The following is an 18,383-nucleotide window of genomic DNA, read 5'->3' as shown; positions in this document are numbered from 1 at the left end:
ACTTAGCCTCGCTCTTCCCACTTGCCCTGTAGCGGTGGCAAGTGGGGTTCATATTTGTGGGTTTGATGTTTCCTTTGTATTGTCAGGTGACATCAAGCCCACAGGTTAGTAATGGAGAGGCATCTATAAGACACCTATCCATTACTAGTCCTATAGTTACATGGTAAATAAATACACAGCCAGAATAAAGTCCTTTTATTTGAAATAATCACACAAACTCCTTTATTGAATCTAAATTAACCATACATACTGAATGCCTAATCCTCGACGCCCTCATCTCCTGCAAACAATCAAAAAATAATAAACCAACATATAATACTATCCTGTCCGACCTAGTCCATTTAATACCGAGTGTCCCACGCCGATCTCCCTTGTAGAAAAGTCACATCAGGAGATGTGACTGCTTTCGCCGGCCTCTGGCGATACACTGACAGGAGGTAATCGCTCCCGCAGTGCATCACTGCGTTGCTATGAGAGTTCCCCAGAGTTCATCAGCTCTGGTGCCCTCACTTACGACACTACCACTGTTTGAGAACTTTGTCACGCAGCGGTGCCGTAAGTGAGAGCACCAGAGCTAACCAGCCGATGTACTCTGGTGAACTCTCACAGCGGCTCAGTGTGGGAGCGATAACCTCCTGTCAGTGTATCGCCGGGTGACATTGACGTGGGACACTTGGTATTAAGTGGACTATGGCGGACAGGAAGTATATATTGTTTTTTTATGATTGCTTGCAGGAGACGTGGGCGTCGGTTATTAGGTGTTTTTTGAGAATGTATATTGCATGAGACGTCACGACACCTGCCTCGTTCACCTCTCGATGCAGAAATGAGCAGAGCTGGAATAACCCTTTATTCATATTTCTATGATTTTTTGCAGACCGAGCAGTTCGCAGAAAATCGTAGAGACAGGTCCGCTTTATGATCTTGGGGTCAGATCAAAATTTGCAATGCAAGTCTGTTGGTCTGTGAAAAATGGGACCACACTCGGATGACAACCAAGAGCAGTCCAATTTTCTTGGACTGTCAGAAAGAAGATGAAGAAAAGCTGTTGATGCTTGAACCACCCGCTGATCAAAATAATCCATTTTTCTCATATGTGAGAAAAACTGACATCTGAATGAGCTTTTACTGTGATATGTAGTGCTTACCTAAACATTGTACGGACCAAGACCACCCTTCATGAGAACGTTATTGCCTAATGGCAGTGGCATCTTTTAGCAAGGATAATGTGCCCGACAACGCTGCAAAAATAGTCCAGCAATGGTCCGAGGAGTGGGACACAGAGTTTGGGAAATTTGAGTTATGTTTAGCTTTCCTGCAGCTGCTCGCTCAAACAGCATAAAATACCAGATCTAATATGCTTAAAACTGTAAGTGCCCGTCCCTGTACTCTGTAACCCTGTAAAACTGTGCAGTAATTCTACATGGATGTAAATTCCGCTTTTACGGTGGATTTCACCTAGCAAGAGAGAAGGGCAAAATGCAGAACATGTTGTGGATAATTTCCACCCTGCATAAATAGGATATTCTGAATCCACGTCAGGTCCATGTACTGACCGCAGTACCCCTGACTTGCGCCGTGCTTTGGGTGCCGATATTTGGTGCGGTATTAATTAGTAATACGTAGTTGATATTTTTAGATATTGCAGATCTGGCTTCTATACTAGAATACAGTAGTGGCAAAAGAGCAGAGAAAATGTCTTATGAGAAAGCAAGTGGTGGTAGAAAACTAGCTATATAGGAATGACGTCTTATGAATTTTCATTATTCCTTTTCTCCTAGTGTTAATGGATATTTTCATTGAGCTAGACGTTCACCGGTGATGGTTCCCAGGAGCAGCACTCCTTGTAAGTATGTGTCCTCGTATATTTTATGTAACGAGCTGATGTAATGCAGGATAACCATTAGGAATTTCAGGCCCATGGAGGCTAAAGTGGGTGCTCTCAGCCTGTAACTATTTATTTATTTTTTTTTAAGTTTACCATATTTAGGGGTAACGGATCTGTCTCGAAATTTCACGCTATGAACAGTATAAATTAATAAATAGATTTGGGGCCTGATGATGCGAATGTACTTACTTTAAAAAAGCGTATTAGAATCTCTGTGTAATCCTGAAATTGGGATGAACATTTTGTTTGTCAAAATGTAGGCTTAACTCCTATAATGCTTGTTTTTGTATCAATCAGGAAAGCATCCAATTAAAAGATTATATAGATATTTTGATATGAATTGCAAAGTAAGTGCTCCAGCCTCACCAGGTCTAAAATCTATTTAAGGGCAGAGACACACTGGCGTATTACTCTGTCGCCTTATTGGGGGGACACAGAACCGTGGGTGTTATGCTGCTGTCCACTAGGAGGCGACACTATGCATAATCTGAAAAAGATTAACTTTGGCTCCTCCTCTGCAGTATACACCCCTGGACGGCATCAGCCTTCTCCAGTTTTTGCTTAGTGTCACAGGAGGCACACCTAAGATTTTTTTTACTCCGTCTTTTTCCTGGATTTTTTTCCAAAGGACTACAGATGAAGAAAAGAGGGTCTCCAGCGAGACTCCCGGCATGGCTCCCTCCTCGGTCCCCCAATAGGGGTACCCGGTTGAGGTCGAGGTGGCTATTCCCCATGTCGCTCCCTCACCAGTCCCTCGGGTACTGGTTCGAGGTCGAGACCCCCCCCTCCTTCCTCAGTTCCGTCCGGCTCTGGGTCGAGGCGACAATGAAGCCCCCTGACGGTGACAGCAGCACCCTCCCTAATCCCCCTCTGGGGGTATTAGGTTGAGACACCGCAGGTAGGGCCTGTACCAGGCACCAGCGACCCCAGTCCACCTGTGGGCTCCTTTTGGGACCGGGGGAGGTGCAGCGAGGCACGGCACTTATCAGAGACCGGGCTCCCTGCGCCCTGGTCTCTGCAGCAATGGCGCCCCAAGGGACCCTCCACAGGGCCACAGTCACATACATGGCCCCACCGCCAGCCCTCCTTTCATTCTGGGGGGGGTCTGGTTTAAATCCGACCCCCCCAACGGACGACCGCGCCGTCCTGGAGCCCTGCTGGGCAGGAGACCTCAAATTCAGGCCGCGGCTTCGGCCTACCCGAAGTCGCCGCCCCCCCCCCCCGGATGACGAAAATGACACTGTAGTGTCATAGAAGGGGTGGATCGAGGCAGGAAGGGCGCGCTTTTCCATAGCCCAGCGCGCCCTTTTCCAGCTCTACGCCCCCTTCCCTCTCCACCTCAGAATCCGGTGGCCATCTTGCTGCACCTGGAGGAACGCAGCACAGCAATCTCCAGGGGGCACAGGACGTGGGACTTATCAGCGCTGGACCTAAGGGGGAGCAGCGGTGGGGTTAGATCACAGCTGGGTCCTTGGTACTCAGCTGTGAATTCCTATACCCTATAGCGCTCTCCTACTCCTTTCCTCTGCGTAGATACCCCTGTAGGGCCTCCACTAATCAGCCTAGGTACTATGTCGGGCTCAAGGAAAAGAACCAGGCAAGACTGCTTTTATGCAGTCTGCACAGCCTGCAAGGCCACTCTCCCCAGCGGCAGCACGTACCCGCACTGCCGGGATTGTACCCAAAAAACAGGATCAGAACCCCAAGAAGTCCCTACCAACGCTTCTGCGACCGCTACTGCGCCGGAATGGGCGACTCAGATGTCAGTCTATGACACAGTCTATAGATAACCTGACCTCCACATTACTGCAGGGTCATGTCTCGGCTATGAACGTTACCCAGCAAAGGGACTTCCGGTCTCATGGTCAGGGCGCTTCCGACAGTTCGAGGCGTAAGCGGACCCACAGGTCGCGTTCATCTGCGTCCTCACATAGCAATAGGTCTTCCCCCTCCAGGGAAAGACACAGTGGCCTCAGGTCACCGAGGCCGTCCCCTGATAGAGAAGGACAATGCGGATCTCCACAACGACCCCAGACCACGGGAAACCTCCGCTCTAGTTCGCCCGCTAGGGAGCTCCTTAGCGATGCGCAGGACTCAGAGGGCATATGTGACTCCAATTCAGATAACGAAACAGAGAACGCTTTGCTCCCTTGTCCCCCTAGCAATACTGCGATAGTTGAGGATATCGTCTCTTCCTTCCTTCGGGTGCTGGACATTTCAGATCCAACCCCGGAAGCACCAGAACACAAGATTTCCTTTGCAAGTGTTCAGAAACCTTCGAAGGTCTTCCCTATTCACCCGGAATTTCAAAAAATACCCCTTTCCACAGAAAGACACCAAGGATTGGACAGATCCGCCTGAAGTGGAGCCTCCAGTCTCTAGACTAGCAGCACAAACGCTTCTCTCGCTGCCAGACAGTTCAACCCTCAAGGACACAGCAGACAGACAAGTAGAACGCATGGCTCGTTCAATCTTTGAAGCAGCAGGTGCCTCTTTGGCTCCCGCATTTGCTTCAGTTTGGGCAGCCAAGGCCATCATGGCTTGGGCTGATCTATTGCAAAAGGGCCTTCAAGCTTCAAATCCTCAGCTGGCGGACCAGGCGGTGCAAATTGCAGTGGTGGCAGATTACATGGTCCATGCAGCGTTGGACTCTGCAAGAGGGATAGCGGGAATAGCATCAAACGCCATCACAATCCGGCATATTCTCTGGCTAAGAGAATGGAAAGCGGATGCGGCCTCAAAAAAGTCCCTAACAAATCTCCCGTACTTCAGTGGCCGTCTTTTCGGTGAAAAGCTGGATACAATGATATCCAATGCTACCGGGGGGCAAAAGTACTTCCCTCCCTCAACTAAGACCAAAACGCACATTTAAAAGGTGTAATCAATCTCGTTTCTGATCCTTTCGGAATTCTTCAGGCTGGTCCGTCTCACGCCCAGCACAAAACCGTAATCGTTCCCCCCGCAGGGACAACACACGTGCGGCACAGAGGCCGGACAGGAACTGGCAATCAAAGGCAAGCCAGGCAAAACCTAAAGGAGGAAAACCTCAGGCTTTTCCCTCATCCTGACTCATGCCCTCTGGAAGACACCCCACTTGTAGGCGTACGACTGCTACTCTTTCAGCAGGTCTGGCTGCCTATTACAGAAGACAAGTGGGTCAAGGAAATAGTGTCTTCAGGATACAAAATCGAGTTTACTACCAGCCCACCGCACAGGTTTTTTTCCCTCTGTCCCTCCAAAATCCCCGCTCAAAGCTCAGACCTTCCGTCAAGCGGTTTCTTCCCTCCTGCGAGCAGGAGTCATAGTGCCAGTCCCAGCAGAAGAGCGCTTCCGAGGGTTCTACTCCAACCTGTTCGTGGTGCCCAAGAAGGGAGGCAGCGTCCGACCCATACTAGACCTCAAGCAACTCAACAAGTACGTTCGAGTTCGTCACTTCCGCATGGAATCCCTCCGGTCAATCGTTGCGTCTATGGAAAAAGGAGAATATCTTGCCTCCATAGACATACAGGACACATACCTGCATATACCGATTGCTCCCGCCCATCAGAAGTTTCTCAGGTTCGCAATCAACCAAGATCATTTCCAGTTTGTGGCCCTCCCGTTCGGTCTCGCCATGGCTCCCAGAACATTTACAAAGGTCATGGCAGCTACCATGGACGTTCTGCACTCCAGAGGCATAGTAGTCGTTCCATATCTGGACGACCTTCTCATCAAGGCCCCCACCCTCAAGGAATGCGAGGTCAACGTCTCGATCACGATCGACACTCTGAGGCGCCTGGGTTGGTTAGTCAATTTACAGAAGTCCTCGACTACCCCGAGTCAGTCTCTGACCTTCCTGGGGATGCTATTTGACACTTCTCTCCATCCAGAAGTCTTCTGTCAGATCTGTCATCGTTGGGGGGACCCCGGACGTGGATCTGATGGCATCCCATCTCAATGCCAAGGTTCCCAACTTCATGGCCAGGACGTGCGATCCGCGGTCGCTCGGAGCAGATGCCCTGGTTCAGGACTGGACCCAGTTCCAGCTTCTGTACATTTTTCCACCCCTCCCCCTGATCTCCAGAGTCCTGAGGAAGATCAAACAAGAGGGTGTTTCCACCATTCTGATCGCTCCAGACTGGCCCAGGTGTACATGGTAAGCCGACGTCGTGCAACTCACAGCAGACGCTCCCTGGCGTCTCCCCACACGTCCCGACCTCCTGTCACAAGGCCCGTTCTTCCACCAGAACTCAGGGGCTCTCAATTTGACGGCGTGGCCATTGAGACCTGGGTTTTGACCCAAGCAGGTTTTTCACCGGACGTTGCTAACACCATGATCAGGGCTCGAAAGCCAACTTCAGTCAGGATTTACTATCGCACCTGGAAGGTTTTCTTCACATGGTGCGAATCTTGTGGGCAGATCCCACTTCCCTATTCTTTTCCAAAGGTCCTCAGTTTCCTTCAGTCAGGCCTGGACGCCGGGCTATCCCTGGGCTCGCTGAAGAGCCAGGTGTCAGCGCTTTCAGTGCTCTTTCAGAGGCGTATTGCTAACAAGCCGCAAGTGAAGACTTTTCTCCAAGGGGTTTCCCGATTGGTTCCCCCTACAAACGTCCATTGGAGACGTGGGACCTCAACCTGGTCTTGACAGCACTACGGTCACCTCCTTTTGAACCCCTTGGGGTGGTCTCACTCCGTTTTCTATCACAGAAAGTGGTTTTCCTGGTGGCAATCGCCTCGCTACGCAGGGTGTCTGAACTTTCAGCTCTTTCCTGCAGACAACCCTTCCTGGTTTTTCATCAGGACAAGGTGGTTCTCCGTACAGTACCATCCTTCCTTCCGAAGGTCGTGTCCAGCTTCCACCTCAATGAGGAAATATCACTACCGTCTCTTTGCCCGGCTCCCGTTCATAGGGTAGAGAAGGCTCTGCATACGCTTGACCTTGTCAGGGCATTGCGTATTTACGTGTCTAGGACTGCTCCCTTCCGGAAGTCTGATACACTTTTCCTTCTTCCAGAAGGCGTTCGCAAGGGCCTACCGGCTTCCAAAGCCACCCTTGCTAGGTGGATCAAGTCCACCATTCAAGAGGCTTACCGCCTCAACAATTCTCCCCTTCCGGCCGGTATCACTGCACACTCTACGCGGGCGGTAGGAGCCTCTTGGGCCATTCGGCATCAAGCCTCGGCACATCAAGTGTGTAAGGCAGCCACTTGGACTAGCCTGCACACATTTACAAAACACTACAGAGTGCATACCCAGTCCTCAGCGGATGCGAGCCTGGGTAGACAGGTCCTGCAGGCGGCAGTACCCCAAGTCTAGGGGACTTGTCAGCACAATATTCGTCCACTGCTTCCCACCCAGGGACTGCTTTGGGACGTCCCACGGTTCTGTGTCCCCCAATAAGGCGACAGAGTAAAGGAGATTTTTGTGTACTCACCGTAAAATCTCTTAGCCTTTAATTGGGGGACACAGCTCCCACCCTGTTGCCCTTGTGGGCCGTTGTTACGGTTGGGTTCTCATATTGTTGTTTGAGCCTGTTTATAGTAGCCTTTTTTTACAGGCATGGTTATGTTTCTGGTATATTCCTCCTAATGCTTTTGCACAAAACTGGAAAAGGTTGACGCCGTCCAGGGGTGTATACTGCAGAGGAGGAGCCAAAGTTAATCTTTTTCAGATTATGCATAGTGTCGCCTCCTAGTGGACAGCAGCATAACACCCACGGTTCTGTGTCCACCAATTAAAGGCTAAGAGAGATTTTACGGTGAGTACACAAAAATCTCCTTTTTTCGTCCGAGAATCGCATCGTAAAACTCGCTCTGGCTGTCTGCTCTCCTGACCTGAGCTTGACAGCTACATAGTAATCCGTCATGCTCAGGTCAGGAGAGGTGCCGGCCAGTCCGTTCGGTGCAATGCGATTATTGCAGGAGACATACGCCAGTGTGTCTCTGCCCTAAGTTAGTTCATATTACAAAATTTCGGGACAGATACTTTCACAACCAAAACAGAAACCTGACACCATATTTCACAAAACAAACTGCATAGATTGATTGGCCTCATCGGATCTAAGATCTATTTTGCAATGTACTTAAAAATCTAAATCACAGTGGCTATATAATAATTTTTATAACATTTCCGCTCTGACATTAAAATGCTCATTCTGATATCAGGATCACACAGCCATTCTGACAGATTTCAAAGTAAGTACACCAGTCTTAGGGTAAGTTCACACTAGATTTTTTTTCAGCATTTTTTTCTGCAGCAAAACCTGACCTCTTGGCAGGAAAAAAAAAAAGCATGTTTTCCTTGTTTTTTTCTTGCGTTTTTTTTGCTGTGGTTTTGGCATGCTAGATTTCTCTTGAGGATGTTGATAAAGTTTAGTGCTGGAAATACGAGTGCTACCGTATATACTCGAGTATAAGTCAACTCGACTGTAAGCCGAGGCACCTAATTTTGCCACGAAAGACTGGGAAAACTTATTGACTTGAGTGTAAACCGAGTATGCATTGTCCCCTCATCCCTATCCTGCTATGCATGCCCCCCCCCCGTCCCTGTCCTTGTATGCATAGCTCCCCCTGTCTCTGTCCTTGTATGCATGGCTCCCCCTGTCTCTGTCCTTGTATGCATGGCTCCCCCTGTCTCTGTCCTTGTATGCATGGCTCCCCCTGTCTCTGTCCTTGTATGCATGGCTCCCCCTGTCTCTGTCCTTGTATGCATGGCTCCCCCTGTCTCTGTCCTTGTATGCATGGCTCCCCCTGTCTCTGTCCTTGTATGCATAGTTCCTATAAAAAAAAAAACATCCTACTTACCTTACCTGCAGGTCCTCTCTGCATCTCGTTTGGTGCCAACAGCTCTTGCGTCCAAGCGATCACATGGCCCCGCTCATTAACCCCTTCACTACCAAGGGTGGTTTGCACGTTAACTCCCGGGCCAATTTTTACAATTCTGACCACTGTCCCTTTATGAGGTAATAACTCTGAAACGCTTCCATGGATTTCGGTGATTCTGACATTGTTTTTCTCATGACATATTGTACTTCATGTTAGTGGTAAAATTTCATTTAAATAACTTGCGTTTATTTGTGAAAAAAACAGAAATTTGGCGAAAATTTCACAATTTTCCAAATTTGAATTTTTATGCTCTTAAATCACAGAGATACGGCACACAAAAAACTTAATAAGTAACATTTCCCACATATTTACTTTACATCAGCACAATTTTGGAACAAAAATTTTTTTTTGTTAGGAAGTTATAAGGGTTAAAAGTTGACCAGCGATTTCTCATTTTTGCAACACCATTTTATTTTTACGGACCACATCACATTTGAAGCCACTTTGAGGGGTCTATATGATAGAAAAAAAACAAAAGTCACACCATTCTAAAAACTGCACCCCTTAAGGTGCTCAAAACCACATTTAAGAAGTTTATTAACCCTTCAGGTGCATCACAGGAATTTTTTTTTTTTAATATTTAAAAAAAAAAATGAACATTTTAACTTTTTTTCACAAAAAAAATACTTCAGGTTCAATTTTTTTTATTTTACCAAGGGTAACAGGAGAAATTGGACTGCAAAAGTTATTGTGCAGTTTGTCCTGAGTACGTTATTACCTGATATGTTGGGGGAACCACTGTTTCGGCGCATGGCAGAGCTCAGAAGGGAAGGGGCGCCGTTTGACTTTTTCAATGCAAAATTGGCTGGAATTCAGATCGGACGCCATGTCACGTTTGGAGAGCCCCTGATGTACCTAAACAGTGGAAACCCCCCACAAGTGACCCCATTTAGGAAACTAGACCCCCCCAAGGAACTTATCTAGATATGTGGTGAGAACTTTGAACCCCCAAGGGCTTCACAGAAGTTTATAACGTACAGTGGTACAATTAAAAATCATATTTTTTCCACAAAAATGATCTTTTCACCTCCAACTTTTATTTTCCCAAGGGTAACAGGACCCTAAAAGTTATTGTGCAATTTGTCCTGAGTACGCTGCTACCCCATATGTGGGTGTAAATGACTATTTGGGCGCATGGCAGAGCTCAGAAGGGAAGCAGCGCCATTTGACTTTTTTTGCTGGAATTGAGATCGGACACCATGTCGCGATTGGAAAACCCCTGATGTACCAAAACAGTGGAAACCCCCCACAAATGACACCATTTTGGAAACTAGACCCCCTAAGGAACGTATCTAGATGTGTGGTGACCACTTTGAACCCCCCAGTGCTTCACAGAAGTTTATAACGCCCGGGCGTGAAAATAAGAAAATCGTATTTTTTCCACAAACATGATCTTTTAGTCCCCAATTTTTTTATTTTCCCAAGGGTACCAGGAGAAATTGTACCCCAAAAGTTGTTGTCCAATTTGTCCTGAGTACGCTGATACCTCATATGTGGGAGAAAACTACTGTATGGGCACACGTCGGGGCTCGGAAGGGAAGTAGTGACGTTTTGGAATGCAGACTTTGATGGAATGGTCTGCGGGTGTCATGTGTGTTTGGAGAGCCCCTGATGTACCTAAACTATTGAAATTCCCCACAAGTGACCCCATTTTGGAAACTAGACCCCCCCCCGCGGAACTTATCTAGATGTGTGGTGAGCACTTTGAACCCCCAAGTGCTTCACAGAAATTTATAACGCCCGGGCGTGAAAATAAAAAAATCATTTTTGCCCCCATTTTTTTTTTTTTTTATTTTCCTAAGGGTAACAGGAGAAATTGGACCCCAAAAGTTGTTTTGCAATTTGTCCTGAGTAGGCTGATACCCTATATGTGCGGGTAAAACACTGTTTGGGCGCATGGCAGAGCTTGGAAGGGAAGGAGCACCATTTGACTTTTTCAACGCAGAATTGGCTGGAATTGAGCTCAGACGCCATGTTGCATTTGGAGAGCACCTGATGTGCCCAAACAGTGGAAACCCCTCAATTATAACTCCAACCCTAGCCCCAACACAACCCTAACCCTAATCTCAGCCCTAACTCTAACCCTAGCCCTAACCCTAATGGGAAAATTTAAATAAATACATTTTCTTTTAATTTTATTATTTTTCCCTAACTAAGGGGGTGATAACGGGGGGGGGTTTGATTTACTATTTATGGTGGTTTTTATGTTTAGCAGCTTTCACACGCTAAAAGACACTTTTTATTGTAAAAATAGTTTTTGCATCACCACATATTGAGAGCTATAATTTTTCCATATTTTGACCCACCAAGTCATGTGAGGTCTTATTTTTTGCGGGATGAGTTGACGTTTTTATTGGTATCATTTTCGGGCACGTGACATCTTTTGATCGCTTTTTATTCCGATTTTTTGGGGATGCAGAATGAACAAAAACCAGCGTTTCATGAATTTCTTTTGGGGGGTGCGTTTACACTGTTCCGCATGCGGTAAAATTGATAAAGCGGTTTTATTCTTCGGGTCGGTACGGTTACAGCGATACCTCATTTAGGTCGTTTTTAATGTTTTGCCGCTTTTATGCAATGAAAACAATTTTATATAAAAAATAATTATTTTTGCATTGCTTTATTCTGCGAGTTATAGCTTTTTTTATTTTTTCGCTGATGACGCTGTGTGGCAGCTTGTTTTTTGCGGGACAAGATGACGTTTTCAGCGGTACCATGGATATTTATATTCGTCTTTTTGATCGCGTTATTGCACTTTTTTGTTCGGCGGTATGATAATAAATCATTATTTTTTGCTTCGTTTTTTATTTTTATTTTTTAAGGGGTTCGCTAAAGGGGTTAATTAATGGGACAGTTTTATAGGGCGGGTCGTTACGGACGCGGCGATACCAAATATGTTTACTTTTATTTTTTTTATTTCCAAAAAATGAATTTATTAGGGAATATTTTTTATTTTTTTTTTTCTATTTAGCGATTTTTATTTATTTTTTTTTAATTTTTACACTTTTTTTTTTTAACGTTATTACATTGTCCCATGGGGGACATAACTGTCATGTGACAGATCGTGATCTGTCACATCATTGATCGCTGTGACAGAACAGCGATCTGTCACAGGCAGTGCAGCAGGCTTCCTCGTGCCTGCGCTTTGCAGGCATGAGGAAGCCAGGTCCCCGAAGGTCCCCGTCGCCATCTTGGATCCGGGGACCTGCAGGGATAGAGCCCCCCGCAGCAGCGCTGCACATTGCGCTGCTGTGGGGGGCTCAGGGAAGCACGGAGGGAGCCCCCTCCCTGCCGATGCTTCCCTTTAACACCCGGTACACCGCGATCGTGTTTGATCGCAGTGTGCAAGGGGTTAACGTGTCGGGGGCGGTCCGTGACCGCCCCTGACACATTGTGCTGGGTGTCAGCTGTGATAATCAGCTGACACCCGGCCGCGATCAGCGGCGCTCACCACGTGGGCGCCGCTGATCGCTATTACGTAATATTCTGTCCATGGGAATTAGGTACAGGGTCACATGGACGGAATATTACGTCCATTGTAGGAAAGGGGTTAAGGTAATGAATGTTCACTTCACCTTAATGATCGAGGCCACGTGATCACTCGGCCGGAAGAGCTTCTAGCTCCAGAACGAACAAGATGGCAGCGAAGGCGTGCAGGGAAGGTACCGTATATACTCAAATATAAGTCGAGTTTTTCAGCCCCCTTTTTGGGCTGAAAAAGACCCCCCTCGACTTATATTCGGGTCACTGTTCAAACTTACCTGGTCCCCGTCATCTCCGCGGTCCCCGGTATGTGTCTGCGGTCGCCTGCAGCCTGTCAGTGTCCCAGCGGCGTTGGGTGATGATAGGGCTGCGGTGTTACAAGTCGCTGCGCGCCGCTCTCTCCCACCTTCCGTCTTCTGGCAGTGACGTACCAGGGGGCGCGATGACGTGGATAGCACGCGCCCTCTGCCTGAGTCACTGAAGAGCCGGCAACGCTCAGGAGCAGCTGTCAGCAACGGAGGTGAGTACGGTATATAGTGTTGTGTGTTTTTTTTGTTTTTGTTTTTTTTTCTTGATTTTTTTGTTTTTTTTTTAAAATTCCAGCAGGGGCAGCAGCAACATGATAGGATTACCGGTAATCCTATCACTTGGCCAATAAATGATCATGCATTGGGGCCACTATTACGGTACTCACTGTGCAGCATTTATGGGGGCATATGTTGTGCAGCATTACGGTACCGGTATTTGGGCCACCATTATTCACTGTGCAGCATTTATGGGGGCATATGTTGTGCAGCATTATGGTATTTGGGCCACCATTATTCACTGTGCAGCATTACTTTTATTCTTATCTATTTTTATTTTTGAAATTTACCAGTATCTTCGGCAATTCCCACCCTAGGCTTATACTCGAGTCAATAAGTTTTCCCAGGTTTTTGAGGCAAAATTAGGGGGGTCGACTTATACTCGAGTATATACGGTAAGTAGGATGTGTGCTGAAAGCCGGCGGCTGTAACTGTGCGCTATAAGAGAAATGAATATTGATTGCCAGAGCAGTGAATATTCATCTCTCTTTATCAGCGGGCACAATTACAGCCGCAGACTTCTGCCACCTGTGAGCAGCTGCTCCCCCGCCGTCTTTCTGGGACAATGACACGTGTATAAGCCAAGGGGGGGGTGTTTTCAGCACAAAAAATGTGCTGAAAAACTCAGATTATACACGAGTATATGCGGTATTCCATAAAATCAGGTTTTGGCACAAGAAAAACGCAGCAAAACATGATGTCTGTGTTTTTGGTACATTTTTTCAGCTTTTTTTTTTTTTTTTTTTTTTTTTACCACCCATTCAAAAGTAAGTGGGTGAGAAACACTGAAAAAACTCTTGAAAGAAGTGACATGCTCCAATGTACAAAAATCCATGCAAAGCACAAAATACTGATGACAAAAAAACTAATAAGTGTACATGAGATTTCTGAAATCTCATTGGCTTTGCTGGTACTGTAAAATGCAGCTGAAAATTAGCATAAAAAGTGCAGCAAAAATGTCTAGTGTGAACTTAGCCTTACAATGGTTTTCCTAGCAAAAGTTCACTTTTTAAATAAAGATAGGGCACTAAATGTCACTGGTTGGCATAGGAGTTGATTTGAGGTGTGGTGCTTGCATTTGGAAGGTTTTGCTGTGAAGGAAACATGCAGTCAAAGGAGCTTTCCATGCAGGTGAAACAAGCCATCCTTAAGCTGCAAAAACAGAAAAAACCCATCCGAGAAATTGCTACAACTTTAGGAGTGGCAAAATCTACAGTTTGGTACATCCTGAGAAAGAAAGAAAGCACTGGTGAACTCATCAATGCAAAAAGACCTGGGCGCCCACGGAAGACAACAGTGGTGGATGATCGCAGAATAATCTCCATGGTGAAGAGAAACCCCTTCACAACAGCCAACCAAGTGAACAACACTCTCCAGGAGGTAGGCGTATCAATATCCAAATCTACCATAAAGAGAAGACTGCATGAAAGTAAATACAGAGGGTTCACTGCACGGTGCAAGCCACTCATAAGCATCAAGAATCAAAAGGCTAGACTGGACTTTGCTAAAAAACATCTAAAAAAGCCAGCACAGTTCTGGAAGAACATTCTTTGGACAGATGAAACCAAGATCAACCTCTACCAGAATGATGGAAAGAGAAAAGTATGGCGAAGGCGTGGTACAGCTCATGATCCAAAGCATACCACATCATCTGTAAAACACGGCGGAGGCAGTGTGATGGCTTGGGCATGCATGGCTGCCGGTGGCACCGGGTCACTGGTGTTTATTGATGATGTGACACAGGACAGAAGCAGCCAAATGAATTCTGAGGTATTCAGAGCCATACTGTGTGCTCAGATCCAGCCAAATGCAGCCAAACTGATTGGTCGGCGTTTCATACTACAGAGTGACAATGAGCCAAAACATAAAGCCAAAGCAACCCAGGAGTTTATTAAAGTAAAGAAGTGGAATACAATACAATTGAGCATGCATTTCACTTGTTAAAGACTAAACTTCAGACAGAAAGACCCACAAACAAATAGCAACTGAAAACCACCGCAGTGAAGGCCTGGCAGAGCATAAAAAGGAGGAAACACAGCGTCTGGTGATGTCCATGAGTTCAAGACTTCAGGCAGTCATTGCCAACAAAGGGTTTTCAACCAAGTACTAGAAATGAACATTTTATTTACAATTATTTAATCTGTCCAATTACTTTTGGTCCAATTAAAAACAGGGTGGCACATGTTAAGGAGCTGAAAATCCTAAACCCTTCATCCAATTTTAATGTGGATACCCTCAAATGAAAGCTGAAAGTCTGAACTTCAACTTCATCTGAATTGTTTTGTTTAAAATTCATTGTGGTAATGTCTAGAACCAAAATTAGAAAAATGTTGTCTCTGTCCAAATATATATGGACCTAACTGTAGTAAAATGTGTTTAGCACAATAAAACATACAAATGATCAATGTAAACCAAAATTAATATCCCATGGAGGTCTAGATTTCGAATGATACTCAAAATCAAAGTGGAAAATCAAATAACAGGTTGATCTAACTTCAGTGGAAATGCCTGAAAACAAGGAAATGATGCTCATTAGTGTAAATGATCTCAGCCCTAGAGGTACAGTAGCATAATGTGGTGTCTACAACTCACAGAAGTTGCTCGGGTATTGCAGCTGATCCAGGATGGCACATCAATGTGAGCCGTGGCATGAAGGGTATCTGTGTCTGTCAGCACAGTGTCCAGAGCATGGAGCAGATACCAGGAGACAGGCCACTACACCTAGAGAGTGTGAAGGGGGCTGTAGGAGGGCAACAACCCAGCAGTAGGACCTCAGCAGCAGGAACTTTTCCTTTATTCAAGGAGGAGCAGTGCCAGAGCCCTGTAAAACAGGACACTAACATTCATGTCTGCTCAAACTTTCAGAAACAGACTCCATGACAGTTGTATGAGGGCCCGACTTCCACAAGTGGGTATTGTGCTTACAGCCCAACACCGTACAGGGAGATTGGCATTCGCCAGAGAACACCAAGATTGGCAAATTCGACATTGGTGCCCTGTGCTCTTCACAGATGAGGGCAAGTTCACACTAGGCACATGTGACAGATGTGACTTAGTCTGGAGATGCCGTGGAGAACTTTTGGCTGCCTACAACAGCCTCCAGCATGACTGGTTTTGCAGTTGATCAATATTGGTGTGAGGAGGCATTTATTTGGAGGGCCACACAGCCCTCCATGTGCTAGCCAAAGGTACCCCGACTGCCGATAGGTAACGGGATGAGATCCTCAGACCCATTGTGAGACCATATGCAGGTGCACTGGGCCCTATGTTTCTCCTGATGCATGACAATGTTATGTCTCATGGCCAAAGTGTGTCAGCAGTTCCTGCATGACGAAGGCATTGATGCTGTGGTCAGGCCTACCCGTTCCCCAGACCCGAATCCAGTCGAGCACATCTGGGACTTCATGTCTCGTTCCATCCACCAAATCCACATTGCACCACAGACTGTTCAGGAGTTGACTAATGCTTTAATCCAGATCTGGAAGGCGATCCCTCAGGAGAACATCCTCATCAAGACCATGCCCAGGCGTCTAATATACCAAATCGAGACCTCCATGGGATATTAATTTTGATTTACATTGATCATTTTTATGTTTTATTCTTCTCAACACTTTCCACTATTTAATGAATACAAATTTGTAACTGGAATATTTAATTCAGTGATATCTAGGATGTGGTATTTTAGTGTTCCCTTTACTTTTTGAGCAGTGTTTCCCCCTTCCTGATTTCCTATTCTTTTGCATGTTTGTCACACTTAAATGTTTCAGATCACCAAACAAATTTAAATATTAGACAAAGATAACAAGTAAACACAAAATGCAGCTTTCAGATGAAAGTCTTTATTATTAAGGGAAAAACAAATCCAAGCCTACAGGGCCCTGTGTGAAAAAGTTATTGCCCCAAAACCTTACAACTGGTTGAGCCACCTTTAGCAGCAACAACTGCAATAAAGCGTTTGCGATAATTGGCAGTGAGTCTTTTACAACGCTCTGGATGAAATTTGTCCCACTCACCTTTGCATAATTGTTGGAATTTAGCCACATTGGATGGTTTCTGAGCATGAATCACCTTTTTATGGTCATGCCACAGCAGCTCAATAAGATTGAGGTCAAAACTTTTGACTAGGCCACTCCAAAGTCTAAATTTTGTGGATTTTCTGCATAACCCAAGTGCGCTTCATCATGAGCTCATGGGCAGATGACTGGGCATTCTCCTTCAGGATTTTTGGTAGACAGCAGAATTCATGGTTCCATTTACCACAGCAAGTCTTTTGGCTGGAGGTTGTTGGTGGTTATTTGAGAAGGTGTTATGATTTATCTGAGACTGTTGCTAGATTTTAGGTGTGTTAATTCCCCTTCTGCTCCTAATTTGGTTTCACACCATCCTCCACTCCCTGTTGCATTCCTCTGATATATGTCTGAGTATATTGGTATGTTTGTTATTTTTCGTTATCCCTGTTCATATTACCTTGTTAGTCTGGTTGGTGTATTACGATACACTACTACTCACCTCTTCCCTGGGCGGTTGAAGGGTACAGACTGAGGGCGGATTCAGGAGCTAAGGCAAGGTACATGGCCCTGGCGTCTTCGCCATCAAAAGTAACCCGAGGAACAGGGTAAACTAGGGTGCCCCCCCTAGTCTTAGGTACAGGAAAGGAGCCCCTTGTCCCTGGACACCCAACAACAGAGTTGTGACATTTGGATTTCTTTTTCAATTAATAATTGTGAAGATCTAAGGTTGTGGGTAAAAAAAATCACCTAGGCAGGTTAACGATGCAGCTATTTTTATTCCATAAATCCATGGTTTTACAACAAATCCATGTAGATGGCCAACATACAATGTCCTAAGTCCACAAGTTCCCAGTCTGAGATCTCCAAAACTCCATAGTCCGTCCATCCATCCTTCCATCCATCCCAGCTCAGATCTTCTCACATTGAAATCACTTCAAACCCCCTATGTCAATTTCTCTCTCCCCCTTAAACATTATTCTTTAGCTCACAGAACAAAGCATATTCCATCACCTGTGGCTGATGTGAAACCCCTGTGGTGATGGCTCCCCTGGGTCTATTATTCCCATCCACACAATGGGCCTAGGAGTGGGAGTACAATGGTGTGAAACCTTGAGATACAGAGGGGATTGATAGGATGATTGCATTACATCTACCGTTAGCAATCTACTGTCTGGCCTTAAGGCCCCGTCACACTAAGCGAGATCGCTAGCGATATCGCTTAAGCGTCACCGATTTTGTGACGCAGCAGCGATATTGCTAGCGATATCGCTATATGTGATGCTTACCTCCAACCGGCTCCCCCGCTGTATCGCTGATCATGCGAGAACGTCCTGGGCCGTTTCTCGTCGGCGGCTTCCTGCTGGCGCCGATGAGCGATGCGTGGACACGGTCGGGAGGACGTCTTCATCGCCGCGTCTGACAGGTAAGTAACGACCGCTGCTACGTCGCTGGAGAGATCTGCCTGTTTGGCAGCTCACTAGCAACCATTTAGCGATGCACCAGCGATCCTGACCGGGTTGTATTGTGGTCGGGATCGCTGGTGCATCGCTAAATG

The 18,383-nt window shown here is 46.3% G+C and overlaps 1 protein-coding gene across 3 annotated transcripts in view; it reads left to right on the top strand.

Annotated features, from left to right (window-relative positions):
• LYSMD4 (LysM domain containing 4) overlaps positions 1–18,383 on the top strand; it is a 46,269-nt gene that overhangs the window by 6,946 nt on the left and 20,940 nt on the right. Inside the window, exon 2 of one of the 3 annotated variants that reach the window (XM_073568805.1) lies at positions 1,782–1,846. The exons of 1 other annotated variant lie outside the window; for it this stretch is intronic. Coding sequence is in view for 1 of the 2 variants with exons in the window: in XM_073568804.1 (XP_073424905.1) it covers positions 1,822–1,850 (29 nt within the window). In the remaining variant the exon portion in view is untranslated. Of the gene's footprint in view, positions 1–1,781; positions 1,851–18,383 lie in introns of all 3 variants that reach the window. One more of the 3 variants, XM_073568804.1, reaches the window with a different exon arrangement.

This window comes from Dendrobates tinctorius, unplaced genomic scaffold (genome assembly GCF_039654945.1).
Source record: "Dendrobates tinctorius isolate UK_male_01 unplaced genomic scaffold, ASM3965494v1 ptg000022l, whole genome shotgun sequence".
In the NCBI taxonomy this organism is placed as follows: domain Eukaryota; kingdom Metazoa; phylum Chordata; class Amphibia; order Anura; family Dendrobatidae; genus Dendrobates; species Dendrobates tinctorius.
The sequence above is the reverse complement of the archived record's forward strand: the minus strand, read 5'-3'. Positions and strand labels throughout refer to the sequence as shown.